We start from the raw sequence: 26,067 nt of genomic DNA on the forward strand, positions 1-26,067 counted from the left end.
ATATATATATATATATATATATATATATATATATATATATATATTTCTTAACCGTTGCATTACACTTCTGAGGTTGGAGGTGTAAAACCTCGAACGCTCTTTGTTCCCATTTCAATGGAAGAGTTGCTTTCAGTTTGATTCCGGTATTTACAGACCATAATATATCTGTTGCAAATGCTGATAATCATTTCCTGAATTTTAAAAGGGAAAAGAGAAAAAAATCGATTCACGGAGCATTCATTTCCCTTCCGAATAACTCGTCCAGACGACATGACATTGCCATTGATTTTTTGTTGTTGGGAAATTTAGTTTAAATGGTACCCTGGCAGATGCATCATGGTATCAAAATTAAATTTACAGAATAATTGTTTTATTCAATTATCGCATATTAAGCCGAAGTTCGCAATTTACTGGGATATAACTGCTTGTCCTAGAACGTTAACTCGAGTTATCATTGCTCGTAGTATTACGGAACTTTCATAAGTTCAGTACCATGATGTACATGTATATACATGTATGCACGAGAGTAAAACTTTGAATTACACTTATATATTGCCATACTTTGTACATATATTTCATTTCTGAAAATAAACGAGGGTATGAACTCCGACGCGTCACGCCGGCAAACTTCATGAGGTGCGTATTTTCAAAAAGGAAATAATTTTTTTATATTTAGATTCAGCTTTCTTTTCTGTCGGAGTTCCCAGCCGTTAAGATAGTCATACAAATATACTATCTATCTATCGATCGATCGATCTATCTATATATATATCAAACACATGTATTTCTGTATTCATACGCACATTTGTTTACAGCTGCAGCGCGTTCATGAGGAAATACCTATCATTACAGATATCAAAGGTAGAAACATTTGAAATATAAATATCTAAAAACTAAATTAATGTAAAACTTGAACACTAGATGCTTATTTAGCAATGAATTAATTATCATTTTTACAACAAAGCGAGAACTGCGATAAAATTCTCTGAATATACAGTATTTTAGAAATGTGAAAACTACATGTACATTATTTTAGAAATGTGAAAACTACAAGTACAGTATTTTAGAAATGTGCACGTGAAAACACAGATTACGTATCCAATTAAAAACTGTTTCAAAGACATTTGACAGATGGAAATACTTCAAATATATGCACTCTTCGTTACCACATGCAAATGTCATCTCTTGTAAGCAGGAATACATGTAATCTTTAACCAATGCCATTTTGGATGACGAAATAATGAAATGCTGTGCCAAAACAAGTTTTCAAAACTTTATTGCTTATTTGAAATTAGCTTTCCGAAAATATTGTCGACAACTAGATGAGAAAATGTTTTAAAATGAATTCCCACCTTTGCCTCGCAATAATCGAACCAAAGACACGAAAGCCAAATCTATCTAATATCCCTGAATTCCATAAACTACGACAATAACCTCATTTTTCTTTCAACACCTCGAAATAAGGAAAACAGACATATCTTGAGTGTGAATTGGGGTTTAAATATTTACTAAACATAACTAAAGATACGGCCAACAATAGCTGAAGGCAGGGAACCAAACAAACAACACTCAAATTATATTTCTATTTTGAAGATGAACAACTCAGAGAACCCTAAATGCTGAATGAGAGACATGCATATGAGGTATATCTGTCAGTTTATCAGTTGCACCTGTTTCTGGGATAGAAGTTCTGATTGAAACTAACATTGATCCACGAACCCCTGATATTAAACTGGTTCCCGTTTAATTACAACCACTGAACGATTCTCAGAAGCTTTATTGAAATTTTTTTGTAGACGTTAATAGTTGATAATACTCTTTTCTCCATATCGTCTCATGACAATTTTTCCAGCTTAGCAAAGTATGTTTACAATGTTCGTAATTTGGATGGAACGCCATTTGCAAACTTTGCATTTGATACACAGAATTATAACAATAACAACATGGCTCTCAATGACGTGCACGGACATCGACGATACTGAGTTTCAGTTGTTCGTGTACAGTATATACACTGTATTTCATTCTTACTTCTGACCAAATGTCATTTTTGTTCCTAAACTCAAATTTAACCAAAATGTGTTTCTATTGTTTCTCTTATATACATATCTCCCTCTTTTAAATCAAATTTAATAAACTGAACACTTGAATTCGCTTCAAGTGGTGATGCATTGCTACCGATTCTGCGGAGTTAATAATTCTCAAAGGTACTGCTGGCTATTTCCGCCAAGAAAATCAATGCACTGCATTAGATCTACTGGTATGCAATCATAACCGTGATTTAATGAAGGCTTTGAAACAATTCGTGGTGTCTCTGCTGCTTCGCTGACCAGGAAGAAGAAGAAAAAGCTATTTAATACATCAATAAAAATAATGTTGGTACTTTAGTGAGAATGTTAATCAGTTATGCATAAACGCGTTCTATATGGTGCTCTGTTAACGACTGTCGTCCCATATTGAATATTTCATTTGGTTGTCTTTATTCCTTTGGATTACGAAGAAAAGAAACAAACCTTAAGAGCGTTCAGAAACTACAAAAAAGGTCCGCGAAAACCTTGAAACAAATTCATTCTACCCCTATAGATTCTTAATCCACCATCAGATAGTATCCATTGTTATGTACCCTGTAATTATTCTTAGAATTTCTCTAATATAGATGCACTTTTTCAGCGCATGTGTGTGAGGGGGGGGGGGTCTACATCTACGTTGATTGCAGTGCTTTTAAAAGGGCTCGAATTATATGTCATAACATAAAACTGCAGTAACGCCACTCCAGGTCGTGAGTGGTTTCAATGACAAAATATGCTCTTCTACTGAGCCTATGTCCACTATAAGACTAAAGCAATCAAATGTTCGCGGTCCATTATTCTCCAATGCTTAACATCAATTTGACACATTTCCGTCGTGTTTCGGAGATGCGTCTCTTCAAACATCCCAAGACAACATATCGACCTTACGCAGAGAACGCCAATATACCTCTTAATTGATTGGCAAATAATGGATATTTATTCTTCCTGCCATCTTTAATTCCCTGACTAACTTTCCTTAAATACTAGACAATGATTAATCGTGTGTTTAGTGACCGGATTTGAGCCCTGTATTCTCTTTCTAATTACTGCGTTGCCCATAAAGAACGATAACTCTGTACACAAAAGTTTGAAATGCAACTGAAATATTACATTTCTTCATTTTGGTAAAAGTTTTGCCATACAAGATTAATGGATATGGCAAAGAGGAGAACTTGGCTCTATTTCGCATGCGTGTAAAGGGATATTGTATGAAATATACATGTGTACGAAGTACTACTCTGTATTGGGAGCATACGCTTGAACATGTATATGAAGTCGTTCCATTGTGTCACTGTCCTCTTAAATGTAATTGGTTTATTCGAACGTTTGCACGAGGGAGACGTTTTAGATGATTGTCTTCTCTGACGCGTCCTTTGATTAGATGCATTATTTTAGTTTCATGAACGTGTTCGTGTTTTAGGAAATGATTAAGTGTACGTCGATGATTTGCACAAACTACGCGTTTTGCAATTCTAATTTTGATAAGAATGATTATCAATATATATATATATATATATATATATATATATATATAAAGGCGAAATACAAACAATGGAAAACCTTCATAGTTTAGTTATCTATGAATATCAAACATCTGTTCACCAAAAACGTCTTCATTTCAATTAAGGAAAATTAGTTTCGTACTTCAGTGAGGTAGAGAAGGGCAATTCAAAAGGAATGGTATGAAGTTAACCGTTTCATGACAATTATATATGACAGTTGATTGAAATAAATGGCTGTCGTACGCAATCAAACAACTTCTATTTCGATGAAAGCAATTTATCTTTTCTTAAGCATTTGTATTTGAACACGCCTGTATAACAGTGCCTGTAATATCGAAGCGAAAATGAAGAAATCCGAAGCTCTTCTATGTGAAATGAATCCCGTCATATTTACTGAAATAGACATATATTAAAAATGATTGATTTTTCTACAGGCTTAAATCATTCCAATCGAGAGGGAAAAAAGATGAAAATGTTATCAAGATACGACTATACTTTTGAATTTTAATCCAAACACGAGAAAGAGTTATGTGTAACAGTCACTAGTTTCTGACGAGAAAGAGTTATGTGTAACAGTCACTAGTTTCTGACGAGAAAGAGTTATGTGTAACAGTCACTAGTTTCTGACGAGAAAGAGTTATGTGTAACAGTCACTAGTTTCTGACGAGAAAGAGTTATGTGTAACAGGCACTAGTTTCTGACGAGAAAGAGTTATGTGTAACAGTCACTAGTTTCTGCCCCCGAAAATATATGTTGTTACACGTCCGATTCGAGAATTTTCACTCGTATCAGGATGTCACCAGCTTCATGTGTAGGTGAAATGACACACATTTTGACCTATGAATGGCGCTGAAGGTCATGGTAGTGTAACGTATAGCGGTCACCCAGCCAAGTGCTGATCATGCTCGCCGTTGCTTAACTTGCGTGATCAAGAGAGACTCTGAAAAGCTAGCTTTCTAGCGAGGCAGTATAAGTTCCCTCTGTCGGCGTGGGTTCAAATCTCGCTCGCGCCGATAAGTGAGAAAGTTTCCCAGTTTACTTTCGGAAGGTCGGTGGTCTCTTCCCAGGTATATTGTATCTGGGTTCTCTCTTCCACCAATAAAAACTGGACGCCACCAGATAACTGAAAAATTGTTGAGTGTGGCGGAAAACATCAATCAATCAATCAATCTTATACTGACCGCAGCAGAGAGGGCTTTTTCATCTACATGTGTACAATGTAAGACAGGGCCTCCGTTTTCAAGTTCGTATCCGAACGACGTGATTTTCGCTCAAGATGCCGGGTACTTGGCGAAGGAAAAGTCACTATCTAAGTTAACGTTTTTAGTTAAACGAGACCACCGGGATTGAGAATCGAGCCAAGTACCTCCCGTTTGCGATCCCGCAAAATGACGTAATTTCATATTTGCAATTATTGGCAAAATATGGTTTTTTGTTGTTGATTTCTAGCGGGAAACATGGAGCGAGTGCTCCAATTCCATTTACTGATAATGATTATTACTGATAATGATTATATCAGCTGCACATGGAACATGTCTGTGTCCTATATATATTTTTTAAAGCAAAACCTTGAATGGCTGTATAAACAAGTAAAAGTACAGGAACTTGATAGTTTTGTGGATGTCGTGTAAACTAGGGGGGGGGGGGGCATGTTATGATACCGATATAACATATACTGTATTCTAAATAGACATCGAATCTATTTTGTTACTGGGAATAAACTAGACGTTTTAATCATTAGTAAATTTGCAATACACCAAGCATACATGCAGTCCTTGTAATAATTTACATTTTTTTCATTTCTTAGTCTATTAAATAGCACAAGAAAGATGTTAAAATGAATTGATCTCACTAAGAATATAATTGAAATGTTGGATGGATATCTGTTGGTAATAAGCTTACGATATCATATGTTTTCTAGTGAAAGTCAAGTTTACAATATAGAGTAAAACATTTCGAAATATACAAAAGGTAAACAGATTGTCAAAATTGTGAAAATGTTCTAAATTTAGACATTTTGAAAATACTTTTGATTAAATTTCATTTGATACATGTATTTACATCAAATTATTAATAGACCATAGATGTTAAATTTTGATCTCGTTGACATAAAATTTTATATGAAAGCTACAATTAATGCCATAAATAGAATTTGTATGTTTTTATATGCATATTATAAATATACTCCTTAATCCATTAAAGCGCAAAAACGTATTCTTCGACTATCTATGTAAGAGTTCATTTACCATTATCATGGTAAATTCTTAGCAATTATCAACAATATGTATTCCTTCTTCTCTCTTTGAGGAGTCGGAAGCCTCGGTAAATTATAGTAACGACCGATTTATATATAGTCGGACTATCACTTAAAGCCAATCTCGCATAGATATAACACTTCCTCTGTACAAATCCGTGTAGTATGAACTCGTGTTAATATAACGCCATACAAATATTTCAATGTGTACAGGTCCAGTTCTGTATATCAAAACTACGTTTCAAACACATTTGTCCTTTTCTTTTTTGGCTTAGCCCTTCTCTTGAGCAACACGGTAGAAACCCTTGGGATGATTTTTCCCCCACACAATGGTACATGTATATATTACACATACATAGCGCGTATAATTGGTCAATAAATAGTTCCTTAATGATCAAAATCAGAAAATAATTTTGAGAATTTTCAGATTACTAGCAAAAGGCTTATGTATACTGAAAGTATCCTTATATATTTCTTGTGATTAAACGATATTAAAGACTCCTATTTCGCCCCCATCCTCAACTATAACACAAACATTTGTAATACGTACCAAAAATGTCCGTGACTCCACAACATTTTGGATGTTCAGGACGAGTAGGGACGAACAAAAAGCAGTTTGTTTAAAGGCTGTTCTCTTCAGACACCAATAATCAATTTTTTGCGACAATCACATCGTCACATTATAAACAACAGTTCTCAAAAGGGCGAGCAGAAGCGAACATGTGCGAAAACCTCAGATGAATAGATAACAGTACATCAAGCATTTCAAGAGGAATGTTAGGACATGTCACATGGAAATTAGTTCGTCAATGCTTCTCAGTATGAATCGCATTCATACTAATTTGAAAACAATCTCAGCATCCACGTCATCAAACTTTGTAATTGACAAATGTCACACCTCCGGAGGGCGGCATTCAGTAACAAAATCAAAAACCTGTAGATTTCAACAAGAAATGTGAAACTGCGATCAATTGAACTGGAATTAATATTTCTTCTGAGCGGGACAAAAGCTTTCTTCATTATGTGCAAAATAAATCGATTGGAAAAGCCTTTCTCTTATTGTCCTCAGCAAAGTGTTGAAGATTGAGGATGTGCTTGGAATATAGTACTGCTCTTGTGTCAGTTTTCATACTTTTAGCAGGAATAACGTAGCCATGAATGTAAATAAAGTGTACCTTCCTTATATTTACAAATGACCTCTTTAACTAATTACACGTTTCTCACTGTCATCAAATGATCTAAATGTCAGCTGCTGATCATGCCAAACACGGTTATTTCTCAGCTAAACGTTGGAGCATATAATTCCAATGTAGAACACGAATTTCCTCATTTTAGCAATTAGCAATCTGTTAGTATCGATTTCAATCTGAAATCAATATAGAGACCCAGTTCCCCTAGTATACATATATCAGTTGAAATTATTAACGTAACGAAATCCTTTCAGTTGGTGCCATATATCCCTCTACACAGGTATAGCACATAAAACAGACAGCATGCATTAATGCGGCTCCTTTCACAAATAAACTCTCCAGGGTTCTTTCTTGTGATTTCTGTAAATTATCGAATCGAAAAGTTAACTTATCCACTTTTCTTCCAATCTCCAGGATTGTTTTATTTTCACAAACTTCGGTATCCTTGTGTTCTGTGTAATGTTTTCAAAGCGCCATTTTTTACGAAACGAAAAAAAAAATTAAATAGGTCGAACTAACAGCAGATGTTTTTCTACAATTTCTTTAGAGCTTCAGAAGCATAAAAAAACCCAGATAACCTCTCCATCGCCATCAGACTATCAAGTAAAGTAGAGGTTCATCTTCCATGTTGCCATGGGAACGTATATACTCTATTACATTGTATTGGATGAAGTGGAATTTGTTTGAAAATAGATATGGATTCCAAATTAATATCTCTTCGAATGTTTACGCTTCCTGAAGGCGGGGTACATTTTGTGATTTGCTGACAATAATTGCTTTACAAAAAGAAATATGAGGCCCCTTACGTTTGATAAATTGTTATTTATTGAATGCATTTCTTTTTTCAATGTTTCGTAGTCGTTGCTTCATGCAAACGTAATCATGGAACAAAATCATAACGTCGTCGATGCAATGTGCCCGAACTAATTATAATTGCTGCGTTTATTGTCTTTGACGAAATAACAGTCACTCTGAGTTATCAAGATATTTACAAAATGTTACATAAGAGAATTGATCAGAGAGGTAAATTTTATCGCATTTGTTGTGTTTTTATAAATTCACTCGACCAGATATCATGATGATTCAGCGCTCGCAGCACGCCTTCAGTATAGCAGATAAAGACTCGACGAGATATAGAGAAGGAAATCTTTTAATCTTTATGAAGATCGCCATACGAATTCTATTGTTACCTATCTACAAGTTGAAGTGAAACGGCACAAATGCATCTACAAGTCAGAAATGCAATAATACGAATCAGACTCTCTCTCTCTCTCTCTCTCTCTCTCTCTCTCTCTCTCTCTCTCTCTCTCCTGAATTATGGACATTATTATTACATTTAGAAAATCCCCAAAACTGGACATCAACATATCAATTACGTTTTACTCACTGCCATAACACCAACTCCTGTTACTGGTATGATAAATACATTGCGACAGATTGAACATAATTTTTTCTAACAGTCATTAATTTTGGGATTGGAAGTGCAACATGTCATTATCCGCAAAGTACGCCACTACGTGTATATCTTACACTTCCCTCCCATTTTATGTTCGCCCTTTCCCTCATCTTTCGCAGAACTATTCAAAACAAACGCTGTATTACCATGTAGTCGTTTTTCGCATTAATGGAAAACATTACATGGCACAACAATATCCGTGTATATATGCACATGAGGGATACATTATCACGTGTACATGTATATGTTTTATTGATTTGAATTTACATATAGAAAATCTCCTCTTTCATTAAATGTACATTATCCACATGTATTGTGAACACAGATGCATATCAAGTTCATAGGATGACCAGGTGTCTTTCGTTAAGTTCAATTTTACAGCTACAGAGGTTTTCTTATCTTACCCAAACTCTATTGACAAAGAACAGGTCAAACAGCCAAGTGGGCGATATTGCTTACATGCTTTCTTAATTGAGAACTCAAGAGTAATTTTGTGATGATAATGACATTGTCAACAACATATAAGATGGTAATATGTTCTACAAAATACCAATAAAGCTCAGAGAATATGAGGTAAAATACTAAAATACTTAAGATGTATTGTCTTTGAATAGTCAATAAATCTGTGAAGACGGTTACTAATGAAGCTGACATTTACGCCAGGTTTGTATTTTACTGGGCACTAAAACTTTAAGTCGTATAACCAAATACACTGGATATACTAACTAAACTTCCCTGTTCCTTTATGCGTCTTATTCTATGTATGATGAAATTAACCGCAGAAAATATTATGATAAACGCATGTACATGTAAACGATACATGTACATGTATACCAGGTATATCATAAACGTGTAAGCAATTACCAAAACATAAGATACACCGAAGCTAGGCAGTAAACATGACTGAATATGTTCAGAACTGTTCATTTCCAGTGTGATGTCAATTTTGCAATACTGTTTGGTAGACTGGGCTTCTGTCCTTTACTTCCGGTTAAGTCATGCTACATTTCACTTTGTCTAGAGATTGTAATCACGTCTAATTGAAAAAACGAGGCACGCAAAATCTGAGCAGAAATTCCAAAGGCATTCAGAAATGGAACGATGAAATTAATATCATAATGATTGCAGTGCAATAAGCTTGGGGACATACATACCAGAACTACTGTATATGGTCGACATCGTAGCAACTTTATACAGGAGACTGGTAAAAATATTGATTGCAAAGTGTATGCTTAATTTCATCATGTTTGGGATGATGTTCCGTCTTTTTTATTACCTAATTGTTATAATGTGGATCTCTGTCTGGATTTTATTTCGCTGCCAAACCACTTACGGGTGATGACAAATATTCTGATGGTGGGATAGGTGATCATCGAATTTTACACAACTCATTTGCATTCATGTATTTTTAATGATTTTGCAATTTCAGTTCTTGCACTAGGGCTGCGAGGGTTGTTAATAATGCTACTGACCTGTTATATGTTTTTGTATGGTAAGTATGGTAGTAAAACATTACCCTCTGAAGAAAATGTTTTTCTATAAATGTGTTTCTAAGACTCACTTCTAAAAATATATTTTATATAAACCATATGCATGTTTGTATCTTAAAAAGTTGACAAAATAATTCAGAAAACAAGTAGAAACTTTGTAGCCAAAATTCAAAATATTTTTGTAAACTTTTCCAAGTTTTAAAAATGAAGTTTGCATCTGTGACCCACATTGTAGATATATTGTAGTACATATATACATGTACGCATATAGTAATCGTTGATTATAACCTTTTCTATGGTAGAATTGGTTAGCATCAACAAATATATATCTTATGCTTGCATGGAAGATGGGCTACTGAAAGTTTGATATACATGTAGCTGTTCTTCAAGGTTTTAAGCTAAGTCCAATTTTGTTAATTATTATAATTTTTATAACGACATATCACCAATCCAGTTATATATGTTGAAAACAGTTTTATTTCTAGTTTCCATTGACCAAATTTACCGTTCAGGCACGTCTATTTATAATCCTCCCCCCCCCCCCCCCAGTTTTATAGGTTTTACAATCAAAAGCGTACATTTTTAACTCCAGAATTTTTTTTTTCAAAATTAAGGACACTTGAAAAAAATACTACAAAATCACACACACACACACACAGTATGTATCGTATTCGCTTTATGGGTGTTATAAATTAGTATACGAAATATACGGGAGTATAACATATGGTATTCAATTATTTAGAAATTATAAGTTCTGGTTTATAAGTTTTTGTTATGCATATTTTGAAATATTGACGATCAATGTGAACATCGAAGAAACTATTTGAAAAACGTGGGTTGTAAGTAACAAAATATCTGTTTCAAACTGGACGAGGATTTCTTTGGCAAATGCATGAATAAGACAAAGCGTCGAACGTCACCGTGTATGTGGAGAGGTACACTGGGTAGCACACCCTGATTTTTATCTTTGGGCTGCATGTAAGGGGGCGGTGCTCAGGAACCCACCTGATATTTGACAAAATATAGAATTGCGACTATTTTTGGTATCTTTAAGGTGTGAAAAACTAAGTTTGATTCCTTTGAATAGGTTGGAAAACTTCGGGGGAAAATTGTTAAGGATGGATCTCTCAATTGTAAATTAGTGCAATTTAAACATAAAATCCTACTTAACTGTTTAAATATCTCTTGAGATCGATCAATCGATTTAGAATTATCTACGTCTCAATTAATTAATTCATTAGCTTAAACGAAAGTAAGCAAATCTACATGGACATTGTTTAGTTTTTCTTTCATCTTGCTCTGAATGTAGATGGAATTTTACGTGAGACTTTGCAGATATCGCCAATCCTATCACAAAGAAGCACTAGACAAGCATAAAATAACATTTAATCTACCGAAGTAAATGAAGTTTCTATCGTAAAGTGTAATGAGTAGGAAAAAACGCTACAACCTTTTTATTATCAAATCGATTTTTAATGCAACTTTTCCACCTCATTTACATGGCTCCAGTTATGCATATGGAAATCCTAATGGAGATGAAGAAATTTAAAATGTCTAGTTGTGTAACTCAAACATGCTTTACATGCATCATGTAACTGCTTTTGCATTTCGGGATGTCCAGAGAATTAGCCATGTCAGAGCTTGTCTCGGTAGTATAATTCACGCTAAAAGTTTTGACCGAAATTCCTTTTGACATTCGCGATTCCATTATCAGAAACGATTCGGTACAAGGCATGCACAATTTGACATTTATGTACCGTTTATTGCTAAAGCAGGGCCATAACTTTACGTGAGGTAATACTGTGGTTTCTGAATTTGAAAAAGATGATTGAAATCGGGGAAATATGAATTATATAGAAAATATGGAACTGATGTGCTTCTGTTTTTTAATCTGTATCACCGACTTTGATGTTTTTCTTATTTTTCTTGTAAACATGAATTTATTTTCAAACATTTCTCTCAAACAAAATATGCGCTGTGCCACACAGGAAAACAAACTTGGGCGTTAAAACGAAAATGTTTGCTCATTTTGGAAACAATGTTCATGTTCCGAATAAATCTGTTTAATCTGACGAAGTTCACATTTTTGGATCCCGCCTGTTTTTAGCTTAATACATGAGTATGTAGAATTTGATCAGGATTTGAAAGTTAAATAATTGTATATATAAAGAATTCTTTAACACTGTATTATTTATCAAAGAGGTAAATTGAAAGCATTCTTGTTTTTGAGATTGAATTCCTGTAAATACAAAACATTAGTAATATATATTATCATTATACATAAGGAAATGTCCACTTTGTTATTCAAGGTTAAATAAGATAAAATATGACGTCGTGAGAGGATGGGGGTTTCATGTTTACTTATAAATACATGTATGACATACTCAGAATAGAAACTGACCAGGAAACCCCGCCGGATCTAAACTTATACAACCTTAAAAGTGGCATTATTCTTACTGCAATCTAATGACTGATATACCTGGTCATGAAATCAAAATAGTTAAAAAGGCTTACCGCATATGTATTAGCTGGTATTATATAAACAACCAGCCATGTAGTATGTACCATAGGCAATATGTGTTAATGAGCATTTTTACTCACCATTCTTGACAAAACCCTATCGACGCTGGCCACATGTTGCACGACCGCAGATGTTTAAAGCAGACAAAATCAATTTCAATTTTTTCATATTTCATCAGGATACAGAGTTACATTTTTTCAAAAGAATAACCATGTTTGTTCTCTTTTGAAACGCATCTGCCTCAATTATTTGAACGAAAAATATTACCCCCCCAAAATTGTCAATAATATCCATACATGTGCATGCACTGTATATAATATATTCTTTCTGCAATCTACCATCTTACCGCCCAGCAGTTCACCAACAGGTATCAAATGATAATATTTGATACAAGATAACCCTGTTCTTCTTACAATAAGTGATGATAAATCATTTGTCTTGATTAAAAGTTCTAAATATGAGTACAGGGATTCTAGTCGTAATGTTTTGTATTTGTATATAGTTTAAATTAAATAGTCGTAACAAAGTTAGCCTAATTATCACTCAAAGATGTGGACACTATATGGATCCTTATGGAACTGTACAGCATTGACTGTTGGACTCATTTTAAAGAGTAAATCTTATTTAAAGTTGCAATGGTTTATAGCTGTAGACAAGCAGTACAATTGATGGGGGATGCACGGGCAGTCGGGTGAGGAATGCCATTTTGGTTTAGTTTATACAGTCCAGTTCCGAGTATCTATAGACAAAACCAAAATAAAACCTACCATACTAGAAGGATAAAAACTAGGAAATATTCCAAGAGGTTGACATATCTTAATAAACATAGAGAACTTGAACTAAACTACGTGTATCTATTGCAAATGAAAACTTTTATTGCAATTTTCTCCACTTTACATGCATATATGACATTGGCAGATTCTTCACTTAGCAACAAAGGGCTGGGAATCCTTGGGATGTTTATTGTTTCTGAACCCCCATTTTCGCTAATTAACGCTCTGGATTCAAAGTTTGTCAGGTGAACACGTCTAAAGAACTCATCATCAACCTATCCGTTCATCCTTCTAAGTGTTTTCAAAACAAATTGATATATTGAACCAAACTTCTCACAAAACCAGCTGCTTCGCTCCATCTTTTCTGGGGCTTGATCATGATTAACACGTATGTAAGGTGCAACACATTGTCGTTATCAAGACTTCTCAAATGGCGATATCAAGGATTCTTTATTACACTTTGTACACGTATACCAAGAGTAATGAGTTTCTTTTATTAAGTAGAAATCTTAGAACCATTTTTCTGAGGATGAACTCAGTAGAGCGACTTTTCATTGTTATGAATGCCTACAGTACCTGTATACACGTATGTTGTTTTAACTGAAAAATATACTGAGCTAGAAATGAACAAATCTTAATAAAATACCCCACATTCAGCAGTGCGTCCCTGACTTTGGTCAATGGTTGATACAGGTTTTTAAGGATTTTAAAACAATACATTTCAATTGTTACTCTGTCAATGTATAAAGCGCGTCACTTGGTTGCCAGCTGCATTTCTATAAAAGGTCAGTAGAGAGAAAAAAAATTAGACTGCAATATGGAGGATGTTTCAAAAATGTATGACAAATTGATAATAAACAATGGGAAGAATGACCAATCACATCAATCCTACAAATAATACAAAGATGAGAGTAGAGAAAGCACTCCTGAAAACACCAGTGGTGGAATCAGGTACTTAGGAGGGTCAAGTATTCCTTATTGACTGAGAACTCCCGTATTGGGCCCTTCATCATGATTAGGTAAACGGAGTAATCCGTAGTCAAAAATGGTCTAATTATTAGTATGAAACACGTCAGACATCATTCGAAGTAAGGACAGGTTGTATTTGCAAATAAGATCATAAATTGTTGTGGTGTAGTTTTCCTCAATATAAAACCCTTTTTATGTTTGTTACTAACCGTCTACGGAAATTGATCAGATTGAACAAGATTGCGCCTCGCCGTCTATGGGTTTGATCAACCCGATAGATTACCATAGGCGACCAATAACAAATCTAATAAGTAGGAATGAAACCACCTACTAAAGAACCTGATTCAATACCATAGCTAATAAATTGATTCTAGTTTCAAAACAACTGATCAAAACTTGCAGCTTGGGTGAACAGATTAAGCAAACGTTTAGGATTCACATGCTGTTGATTTTCTAAAGAGTGGAAGATTTCAGAAAGGCATGATGATCTATTTACAATGCATATATATTATTAAATGTCCGTAGGTGATCTTTGCAAGTGAAAAATTGTGACATTGTCTTTTTCCAGAAGAATTGACAGATAGACGTCGGTTCATATGCTCACATGCTGTGCAAACGATGTAGTGTAGTATGAAGTGCCGAGTAATTTTGATATTCATAACAATAGTCAAGTCATTCAATACGAACTCCAAGCGACATTTCAGGTCGGAAAGAAACATAAGTCGAACGTAATTCTCTACGGAATCATTCCAGAAGGATATCAAACTGACACAGCGGTGATTTGTTTTCATATTTCAAAGGTTGAGATTTCACAATGCAAAGCCATACAATATCACAACTGCGTATTGAATGTTCGGATGTTTCGTATGAAGCATGTGTACCAATATCCAGAGTGATATTACATTATCAACAACTGACAGAATAATTCTGATTCAATCACAAATGCAAAGAGCATAACGACTTCATTAACAACAAAACATGAAAATGTAGTGCAATGTGAATAGAAGAATTGATCTAATAAAGTATCACAGAAATGCATGTGTGGAAATAGATTCTACGTTAATGTAAATTGATATCGATATCATTTTATTTATTTTAGAAAAAAGTGAAGATAACGAACAGTGATCAATCTCATAAATCCCACAAAGTAAACAAAACTGAAAGTCGGTGCAAACATGGACCCCTGGACACACCAGAGGTGGGATCAGGTGTCCTGGAGGAGCAAGCATTCCTTGCTGACCGGTCACACCTACCGTAAGCCCTATATCCCTATATGGTAAACTGAGTAATCCGTAGTCAAAAGGAGTACGTAAAGAACAGCCTAACAATTGTCATGAAATACGTCAGACAGCATTCTACCCAACGAAAGGCTGTATTTGCAAATTAGATCGTTATAACGAACATAAAAGTTGCAAAATGCCGGCTATAAATGATACTGTTAAATGAAACCCCAGTAACATCAACTGTTTTGTAAGTAACCTGTCTCGATTTCAAAATTGATCATTGCAAAAAATGCACTCACATATAAAATAAACATAAACAATTTATTCAGGTGATCATAATACAATCTTGCTACAGAAATATGGGAAGTTGACGATGAAGAAGCTATGTCATCCCATTTGTCAGCGTCTATGTTTGATAAAATATCATAAGATAAGCACATTGGGAAAACTGTGTGATGTCTTCTATTTCAAGTTCACTGGGACATGTCGAATCAACATATGAATGAAAATGGAAATGTCTAAATGTTGAGTTGAAGGCTACAAAATCTTCTTCTTTTTTTTCTTCTCATGAAGAAGTTTCTGAATAAAATATGTATCATAAGAATACAAAAATAGGTCAGCTAATAAAGGAGCATATTTCATACCCATGGGAATTCCAACAGACTGTTTGAAGATCTGATCATCAAACTTTAAGACTATGTAGATATTGTCAATGAGGACCTCCATCATCTTTTAATATTCACTTCATAGTACATATGTACTTGTGCGTAGAATCAGGGTGGAGTTTAACATAAAAGATTTTCGAATGATTTCACAGCTCTACATATACAATGTATCATTATTGAAGAAGCAATGATGTTGATTTTGGGGAAGTTTTTGTGATTTCAAGTTTACTAAACGTTTCTTGGAAATTTTCAAAATCCACATTTGATTTATACCACTTTTCACATTTGTTGTTGTAGAATACATTTGAAGTTTCTCCTTCACAGCAGGTAATATTTCCGTGAGGAGTAAGGATAGGGCTTGGCAGAACATTTACTGGATACAGTATATATCACATCGCCGATTGAGTATACTAGACTAGTTTCTTTATTTCTCTAGGAGTATAATAAATATTGCTTAGTTAACCATTAGTTAATTATCTATAAGTTAGGTAACTAGACAATATTCATTATACTCCTAACAAAGTAAAGAACCGACTGGAGTATACTCAATCGGGTTTGTGATAATTTTATATACTACTTGCGTAGATTTATCTATATAGTTTTGCATGATGCATTTATCTCCACTACGATTTAGGTCACTACTACAAAAGCGGGAGATTATTCAACGTAAGTGACGTTTTTCAGAAAGTTAGTTTCACAATATTGATATATCCCCCAACACTATTTAACACAAAAATCACTCCAGTTTTAACACCACTCTTAAATTACCTATCAAAAATAACATTTTCATATATATATATATATATACATGTATTGTAGTTGAGTACATCCAGGAAGGTAGAACACACCCAGTAAAAGTCGAATACGCCCAGTGATAACATTAAATTGACTACAAACTAAGGAGTACAACCACATTGTTGAAGTTAATGAAAAATGTGCTTCCTCAATTCTAAGCTGAGGGGAACAAATGTTTGTCCTTGTGTCCCCTCAACATAGATACCATGAATCAATACTAATGGCTGATGAACAGTATATAAAAAGTTTTGGTGAACAATTTAATCGTATGCCATTTTATGTGAGACACAACAAAACCAGAGTTGTAAAATATAGTACTGGCGTCTATACTTGGAAAACCTTGTACCGATTATAAATTTATAATTTATGTTTCTTTGGCTTCAGTAATAATATAATGGTGTTGTTACAAGTCCATATTTATTGTCTCATAAAACTGTAAGTGTGCCATCAATTTCAATATGATTTCAAATTAAAGAATTTAAGCTAGTTGTAATTAACATGTATGTTATGGGGGTATCGACCATTTTAGAGTAGTTTACGTTTCATACACGATGAATAGGTTTATTAAGATTTATTTTCAAACACGAAGAAGAGCCTTCTACCAAAATACATCAAGCTTAAAATTACTTGTAAATATGCAAATTTAGTTGTAATATGTGATTTGGTTGGTTTATTCGCATCAATATAGTTTACTTCCCATAAATAGTTGTTAGCATTTGAATCGCGTTATATGAAGGTCGCAGATGACGTCATGATAGATTTTCACTGCGTTGCCAAAACAATATTGCTCTGCCTCATATCTAATTGAGATAAATGCAATAATTTACATCTTATTCATGGGTTCAAAATATCAAGATCAAATTTAAAGATAAGGAATAACGATAAATTTTTACTAATCTATACGATATGACCTGTTTAAGATAGCTTACGCTTTGAGGTTAATATAAAAAACGGTTTATAGAAAGAATGCAAACTGGTTCAAACCAGTTTATATTTCACAAATTGGTCAGTAATAACTAATAAGCCTCATATCTTAGATATATTTGGAACTTTTAATATTTTTATTCAATTGCATTTAAAACAAGTTTAGTTAAAATGAATACTTGATTACACATATAGTCACATTTTCGTTATTAAATATCTACAGATGGGATACGATAAATTGCGCATAATACATACATGCATCTACTTACATGTAATAACTTAAAGTCACTTTACAAATGAGATGAGACACGTTTGATTAAGATAATACATTATCAGTGACGTATGCGTAATGATGATGTCATTGCATTGTAGAAAAGGAACTTACAAAGAGGCTCCTTCAGATTCGGGTACGATCGTTTCATGTGCAGAAGGTGTGGATGAGTGTGAGGTAAGGTGAATCGTGTGCTCCAAACGTTCACCGATTTCCGAACCTCTCCGAAGGGTGCTTCGTCTCCTCCCGGAAGTGATAGCAGTTGTCGCCGCAACGTCACTAAAGAAACGGACCATAGACGGCATGGCGTAACGTGTTGGTGTTCATTCCTTATTAATTATCAGTCCACAAAAATGTAACTCATAAAGACATTTCACTGCTCCTTTGATTTTACACAGTTATAAATAGATATTCAATATCACACGGTTGAAATCCCCCGACCGAGTTACTCAACAAGTACTCAACAAGTTCGTATTTATGTGCACAGAACAAATTCGGGTTTTATCTATCCAATATATCGAAATCTTAATATTTTTGTAAACCAAAATCCCCTAACGATATCACCACATAGAATAGCAAACTATTGGTCAGACAGCCTCACGAAGTTTGATCGATGCTTGTTATATATTAAAGAGGTACATAAACACTTCATTATTTGAAGCCTCTGCCTCACATTGATGCTACCCTGGAAATATTTATCAGATTGAATTCTTTTTTTCATACGGGATAATCATAAATCCCCGGACAGCCACAACGATAGCAAACAAATGGCACTGCCATTAAAGTCCTAGAATAGCTCTTTAACATGGCGATCAATTTCTTCTCGGGGCGTAGCAAGGGCTCTTTCAACGAAGTTCAAAGTTTTTTTTTGACAAACACATCTTCAGTTTTCCTGCGAGATAAACCCTATTGATGACCTCTTTATTGGCATTATTCGGATTGTCGTCATGTTTCCTCCCAACACGCACTCTTTTACTTCACACAGAACAACCGTTATCCAAAAGTTGTTAAAAACAGAGAATCAAGTTGTTCTTTCTATCTCCGAACTGGAGCTTGTTTAGAACTTCCTTGTCATTGCGTTTGCATATGTGATGAAAACCAAAACGCGAATCAAGGAGTATTTGCATGAAAGTGAGTTTGTTTATGCAACGATCTCAAATGCATGCGATAACTTCATGGGATACAAAGAAAGGAAGCAACACAAAAGCAGATGGGGTTTAAATATCTTCCTAAAATATTTTTGATGAGAAACTAACGACACACTGTAATGCTAAGCTGTTGGGTCAAAAACAATTAATCATTTATGAGACGAAAGATTTTATATTTTATCTCTTCTAGCCAGACATCACAGTATGCACTTCAGCTGTGAAAATATTTTATCATATATTTAGGTTTCCTCCTAGTAAAATCTTTCCATTTCTACAACTGTTGGATCCTTCATAATATTTCATAGATTCTGTAAGCCAAAACCCATCCAAATCGACTGTTGTTGAAAGTATAAAGTACAAAGTGTTCAGTGTTTGTCGAATACTGTATTTTAATAACACACATGTCTATCTGTCACAGACATTGGCTCAATAAACTTTCTAGGAATATGGGAAACCGCCTTAAGCTTAGCCCTTGACAGTCAATCAATGGAGATGAATATAAAGTGCACGTTAATGGTCAGGTATTCTGTGACCAAGCATGATGCACAAATATGCCTCCTTCATCAATCACTTCTGAGGAAACTGATGGTAATCTGTGATCTGTGGCACAGACTTCGAGGTTCGCAGTTTTACCAACTACGGTTTGTTTTAAATGCAGCATCAATTGCTCAAATGTGATTAAACGTACACATCATAAAATGTGCATTGAAAGCACATATCTTGTATATGGGAAACCCCTGCACTATATCTTCATGTTCTACATGTATGTGTTGATACATAGTGTACATGTACTACACGTCAATGAGGTAAATAATCTCAATGAATTGTCAAGAGAATGAAAAATGAATGTACATTGTATAAATCAGAACTGTCTTCTACAACTTGAAATTATGGAGGACCACTTAACATCATCTTATTAATAATGTATTATCATCATCTGTCTACTGCACAATATAATCAACCCTTCAGTCATTTGTCGTTTGGAACTTTTACATTAACTAAAGGTATTGTCACTGAATAATAAACCACAATGTTTATTGCATAGCATTTATAGATGATTTATGCAATGTTCGAAATTCAGAATCTGGTCGATTAATTTAGATATTTGCCAAGCAAGTTCTTCTGCAAGGCAAAAATTCCCCTGAATTAAACATCAAACATTTGCATACAAATGTCATAAAATTTAAATTTGTACACATTTCTTTCTTAATGATGACGCAACAGGCAAGGGCAGATAATTATTTTGTCTGTTTCGTCTGTAATTTCTCTGAAGATTGCATTTATCTTTTTTGCTTGGCAAAGGTTTTGAAAATTGTAGGAGAGATGATTGTGTAACCTTGAATGGCAACTCACCTACACATCCAATGCACAAAGACAACCGACGTTGATGCATTTACAGGCTCATCTTGCTGATAAGTTGTTATCGTAAGATACTTTACGAAGAATTTTTTTTGCCATTATATTTTAATATCTACGTAGCTTGTCTTTTTCCAGACGTAGAATTGATAATTGATTGTCATTCCCTACAGGTTTCTGGGTAATGATCGATTCTGATTGAAGCTAAATGGACATTCCATCAGGTGTATTCACCTGAAGAGTATCCTTAATTTTGTTATGTTGGCATGCCGTCTTTGAAAAGAATGTTTACTGACTTTTCCATTGTAGCTCATGAAGATTCTCAACGTATAAAGATATAGATTGTATCCGAATTTTCTTTATATGAGTACAGGTATGTGGTTAATGGATGTGACGACCTAAAGCAGCTGTACACTCTACTGAAGACAGGATCATTATGTAGTGCATGTACATCTATATAAAAGACTACTGAATGAAGATTGCAAAAATATAATTCTATACGCAAAATCAATCGAAGGAAAAGAAATGCAATTGAAAAAGAATTGCTCCAAATATAGATTTGGTTTGTTTATTTCTAAGAGTTTAAGGGTCGAATAATTACTATAATATTTTCAAAAGATGCTGAAAATAATCTTAAAAAATTCACTTAAAGTGTCTTAGAAATATTGATATTATGTGATTTATGACTCAACATGTTTTGTTAGCAGTTCATCATTATAGCAGACCAATGTTGGAAGAAGAAACCCACCAGGTCTCCATTACTGTCGCCTGACGTTTTTATCATGCTCTGTGATCGCAGTTTTCTCTGGAATGCCTGTTGCGCGGGTTTACTATTCCACCTGCTCACAGACAATCCCATCGAATAAATATCGATTTCAGACACAGACAAACCTAATTCTCTTTGAAAAACCAAAAACTTGACCCTGTCACTCTGCTGCTGAGATTGCGGAGCTACGCTGGGTTGAAGGTGGTCGAGTGTTGACATCGGGTTTCAAGAGAAGAATTAATTAAATCATCCAACAGTCAAAGACCTATAGACATAAATATCCGTCTTGGTTTTCTTACAGTGTAGGAGTATTCGAATTCAGACAGAATGACATTTTGTAAATTCGGGTTACTGAAATAACCTAGGGTCAATTCATTGCTGACAGATAATGTAGGTGGCCTAAATCCAAATTAAAAGTATTGCGTGTTAATAGTGCAAGTGTGTATGTTTAAGCTGTTCGCAGTTTTTGTGGTCAAAAAGGCGTTTGATTCTTCTTATGTTTTCCCATTACAAAATCATGGCTTGGACTAATAATATGGGAAACTTTCTGGGGGAGACCTGGCTTGGATTTCTCGAAAAAATCTCAAACTTTCTTTCATTTGAGCGGTCAAAATTTGAGTAAAATCTCAAGACATCCAGACCAGGATATTGGCGAAATGACCATATATGTAGCGGATGGTCGTGACGTTGTCTGGTTACATGTATCAGCAAGCTTTGTAATAGATCTGAGATTCTAAATGTGTTTTCAAGTTATGACATCACGTAACATTTTGTCTAACACCTTACCAGTGTCCCTGATGATTGTCAAATGTGATGGCATATTTCTGCCATCATTTGTCAGATAATTTTGTCCACTTGTCAGATAATTTTGTCCATTTGTCAGATAATTTTGTCCACTTGTCAGATAATTTTGTCATTTCGTCAGTTGATTATGTTGACTTGTCGGAGTAAAAAAAAAATCCGCATTCATATTTTCTCATTTATGATTTAATTCAAAATGATATGCCAATGCCATTTACTGACATCTACTTTCTACGGAAACCTTGAAGAGCCTCCTTTTGTTCACTAAACACCAACATGTCGACATTAAGAAGTCGATATCTCGCTGATTTTAACAATTACATCCTTTTTAAATTCATTAAGTCTTCATGTATATGCGCTGAACGACATATTTTTTCTCATCTTGGTTGTAATTAAATCAACATGATGACTTGTAGCAAATATATTAGTTTAAAACATGTAGATACATACACTAAATGGAAGATCATGTCCAACACAGAAAGCAAAATTTAGGAAATCATGGGAGTAGATCTGCAACAGCATCCAGTTTGAACCCTGAAATCTAAACATCCTCTCCATGTTGAAACAGCCAAAAACAAAAATCAAAAATGATTACTTCTTCTAAAAACTATTTTCTTTATTTGAAATAATATGACATATTTAATCGTTAGTATATTTTTAAATGGTGATCTTTCAGACAAGTTTTGTTTGTATGTTTGTTAACCCAACAACCAATTTCCCTTACATGTATTCAATATCTTAATTTCATTATGAATAATTTCAACCACTCAATTACTGACTACAAAGTCACACACAAATAAAGTAAAACTATTAAATCGCTAAAAATCAAGCCAATAAAATGATTGTCGTTCAGGTTATTATACAACTTTTAAAAGATGATATTGGTAGTAAGTCGCCGACAAGATGCGACTTTTATGCTCAAAATAAATAGTTTTTGACGATATATACGGAAGCGTTTCAGTGCCTCCTCTTGTTCTCAACATCACATGTCGATTTTAAGAAGTAGGTAAGTCGCTGGTTCTAGCAATTAAACGACCTTTTAAACTTAGTATGTCTCCATATACATGTATGCACTGAACGACATAGTTGTAATTAAATCAACATGATGACTTGTCAAACATTAAGCCAGTAAAATGATAGTCGCTCTCGTTATTCTACAATATGGGACCATAGGTCTGCCACCATTTGTCAGATGATTAAGTCGACTTCTCAAATCTTTATGTTCTCTGGTCAGAGCTTTATGTCAACATGTCAGATCTGTTTGTCGACTTTTCCCATGTTTACGTGTTTAAAAATTCAACATGAAAACGTGTCAATGCCCAGTTTGTGTCATCCAGTTGACAACATATTTTTCTACCAAGTAAACATAAAGATCTGAAAAGTCGACATTACATCTGACAAGTCGACATCATAATCTGAGATGTCGACATTTCATCAGAAAAGTCAACATCATTATCTGACAAGTCGACTTAATAATGTTAATGATAACTTTCTTCAAATTATGTCGACTTGTCAGATAATTATGTTGACTTGTCAGAAAATTATGTCGATTTGTCAGATATTATGATGACAGGTAGATGGCAAATAGTGGAATTAACACGTTTTAATAACAAGATTCTGAGCTCCTACTTATGGTGATTATTTTCTGACAAGTCGACATAAAGATCTGACAAGCTGACATAAAGATATGACAAGTTGATATAAAGATCTGACAAGTTGATATAAAGATCTGACAAGTTGACATAATTATCTGACAAGTGGTGGCAGAATCATGCCACCATAGGACGACTTTTGAAAGATGGTATTTGTTGTAAATCCCAGAGAGAATGTCGACAAGATGCCATAAAATGAATAACTTTTGACAATATCCTACTATTTAATCAACCAAACGTATGGTGGCATATTTCTACCACCACTTGTTAGATAATTATGTCCACTGGCCAAATATTTATGTCGAATTGTCAGATCTTTATGTCAACTTGTCAGATCTTCATGTCGACTTGTCATAAAATAATCACCATGACTAGTAATTCAGTATCTTGTTATTAAAGCGTGTGAATGCCACTGACTGTCATTTACTTGTCTTCATAATATCTGACAAGTCGACATAATTTTCTGACAAGTTAATATAATTGTCTGTCAAGTCGACATAATTTTCTGACAAGTCATTATGTTGACCTCTCAGATGATTATGTCGACCTGTCAGATAATGATGACGACTTGCTGGAAAGTGATGTCGACTTTCCAGATGATTATGTTGACTTTTCATAACATTTTGTCTCCTTGTCAAAAAAAATGTTTTCAGCTGAATGGCACAAACTGGGTATGGACACGTTTTCATGTCGACATAATTATCTGACAAGTGGTGGTAGAACTATGCCACCATACTAATCATCCAATTAAACGATTTTTAAACTCAGTAATTCTCCATATATATATAAACTGAATGACAAATATTTCTCGTCTTGGTTTTTGATTCAACATGATGACTTGTAGCAATATCAATTTTTATTAACTTTAAATTTCGACAGACTATTCTAGTTTGGGACCAAAACAAATCTAGCTTGTTGCAACCAGAACATACGTGTAAATCTAAGTGAATAATGAAAAAAGCTCCCCTTTGTAACATAAAAAGTGAAGATAAAGAACAGGGATCAATCTCAAAAGTATCAACTATTCTCTGAAAACCACATCTCTGCTATTATCTTGTAATATAAACACAGACTTGTGCGATAATACAAGCGAGCCAAAAGGGGTCAACCGACGTTCATCAACGACATTGAATTCGACGACATATGATGAAACAAGACTCACTTAATCTGGCGAACCAAGACTCACTTAATCTGGCGAAACAAGACTCACTTAATCTGGCGAAACAAGACTCACTTAATCTGGCGAAACAAGACTCACTTAATCTGGCGAACCAAGACTCACTTAGTCTGGCGAAACAAGACACACTTAATCTGGCAAGATCTCCATCATACAGAGTCAGTGTACAGGAAAATGAATGAACGGTATCCCTTATACAATATATTATTTGAAAATTAAAACTCTTGTAAAAGACGAGCACCGGCTTACATCTAGACCTTTCTTGAATATTCAATTGAATACCGCATTTCCACTGGTCTTACCATGGTCACGCCTTAAATTTCTAGAGGTACACATTACCAGTCGGACTTGTTCCTAGTATACAATGTGTACCCGCTAATCAAAGAACTATTGTACAGTTTACAAACGTAATCAATTCTATTTACTAGCATTAAGGTCAATCTGATGAACATATGATTCAAGTAACAAACATTCTGAATATAAGCCTATCAATAACAATTTAAAACTTTTACCGCACTATAGTGCACTTATCAGCATGAAAGCATTGTATCGATGACATACATGTATTACATTACAAAAAGCAAGTTCAAGCCACTGATTTCCTCTCTATTTCATTATTTCCCAACTTCGTGTTTCTTAAAGATAACAAACAGTGGTCAATCTCATATAAACTCCTATAAAGAATACAAAATTAAGAGTGGGATACACACGGACCCCTGAACACACCAGAGGTGGGATCAGGTGCCTAGAAGGAGTAAGCATCCCTTTCGACCGGCCACACCGTCGTGAGTCATATATCGTGATCAGGTAGTAACGGAGTAATCCGCAGTAAAAATCGGTATGTAAAGAACAACCTAACAATTGGTATGAAACACACCAGACAGCATTTGACCCAATGATAGGTTGTATTGGTAAATTAGATCGTTATAACTACCATAGAATTTGCGAAATGCTGACTTTTGAAACCCCTGTAACATCAACTTATATGTCAGTATCCTGCTCATAGTTTTCGTGTGGAAGTTAGGGGATGCATCTAAAATCAGAACACGAAACGTAGTTGATATGTAC

General features: G+C 34.4%; 1 protein-coding gene across 9 annotated transcripts in view; it reads right to left on the reverse strand.

Moving 5' to 3' along the window:
* Positions 1-26,067, reverse strand: part of LOC125678231 (innexin unc-9-like) — a 105,554-nt gene that overhangs the window by 25,139 nt on the left and 54,348 nt on the right. For 2 of the 9 annotated variants that reach the window (XM_048916505.2, XM_056153900.1), the window contains exon 2: positions 22,621-22,711. The exons of 4 other annotated variants lie outside the window; for them this stretch is intronic. In XM_048916505.2, coding sequence (XP_048772462.1) covers positions 22,621-22,637 — 17 coding nt within the window. In that variant the 5' untranslated portion in view covers positions 22,638-22,711. Of the gene's footprint in view, positions 1-6,372; positions 10,055-12,472; positions 12,539-18,213; positions 19,653-22,620; positions 22,712-26,067 lie in introns of those variants that run through there. 3 more of the 9 variants (XM_048916502.2, XM_048916506.2, XM_048916504.2) reach the window with 3 other exon arrangements.

This window comes from Ostrea edulis, chromosome 2, assembly GCF_947568905.1.
Source record: "Ostrea edulis chromosome 2, xbOstEdul1.1, whole genome shotgun sequence".
NCBI lineage: Eukaryota > Metazoa > Mollusca > Bivalvia > Ostreida > Ostreidae > Ostrea > Ostrea edulis.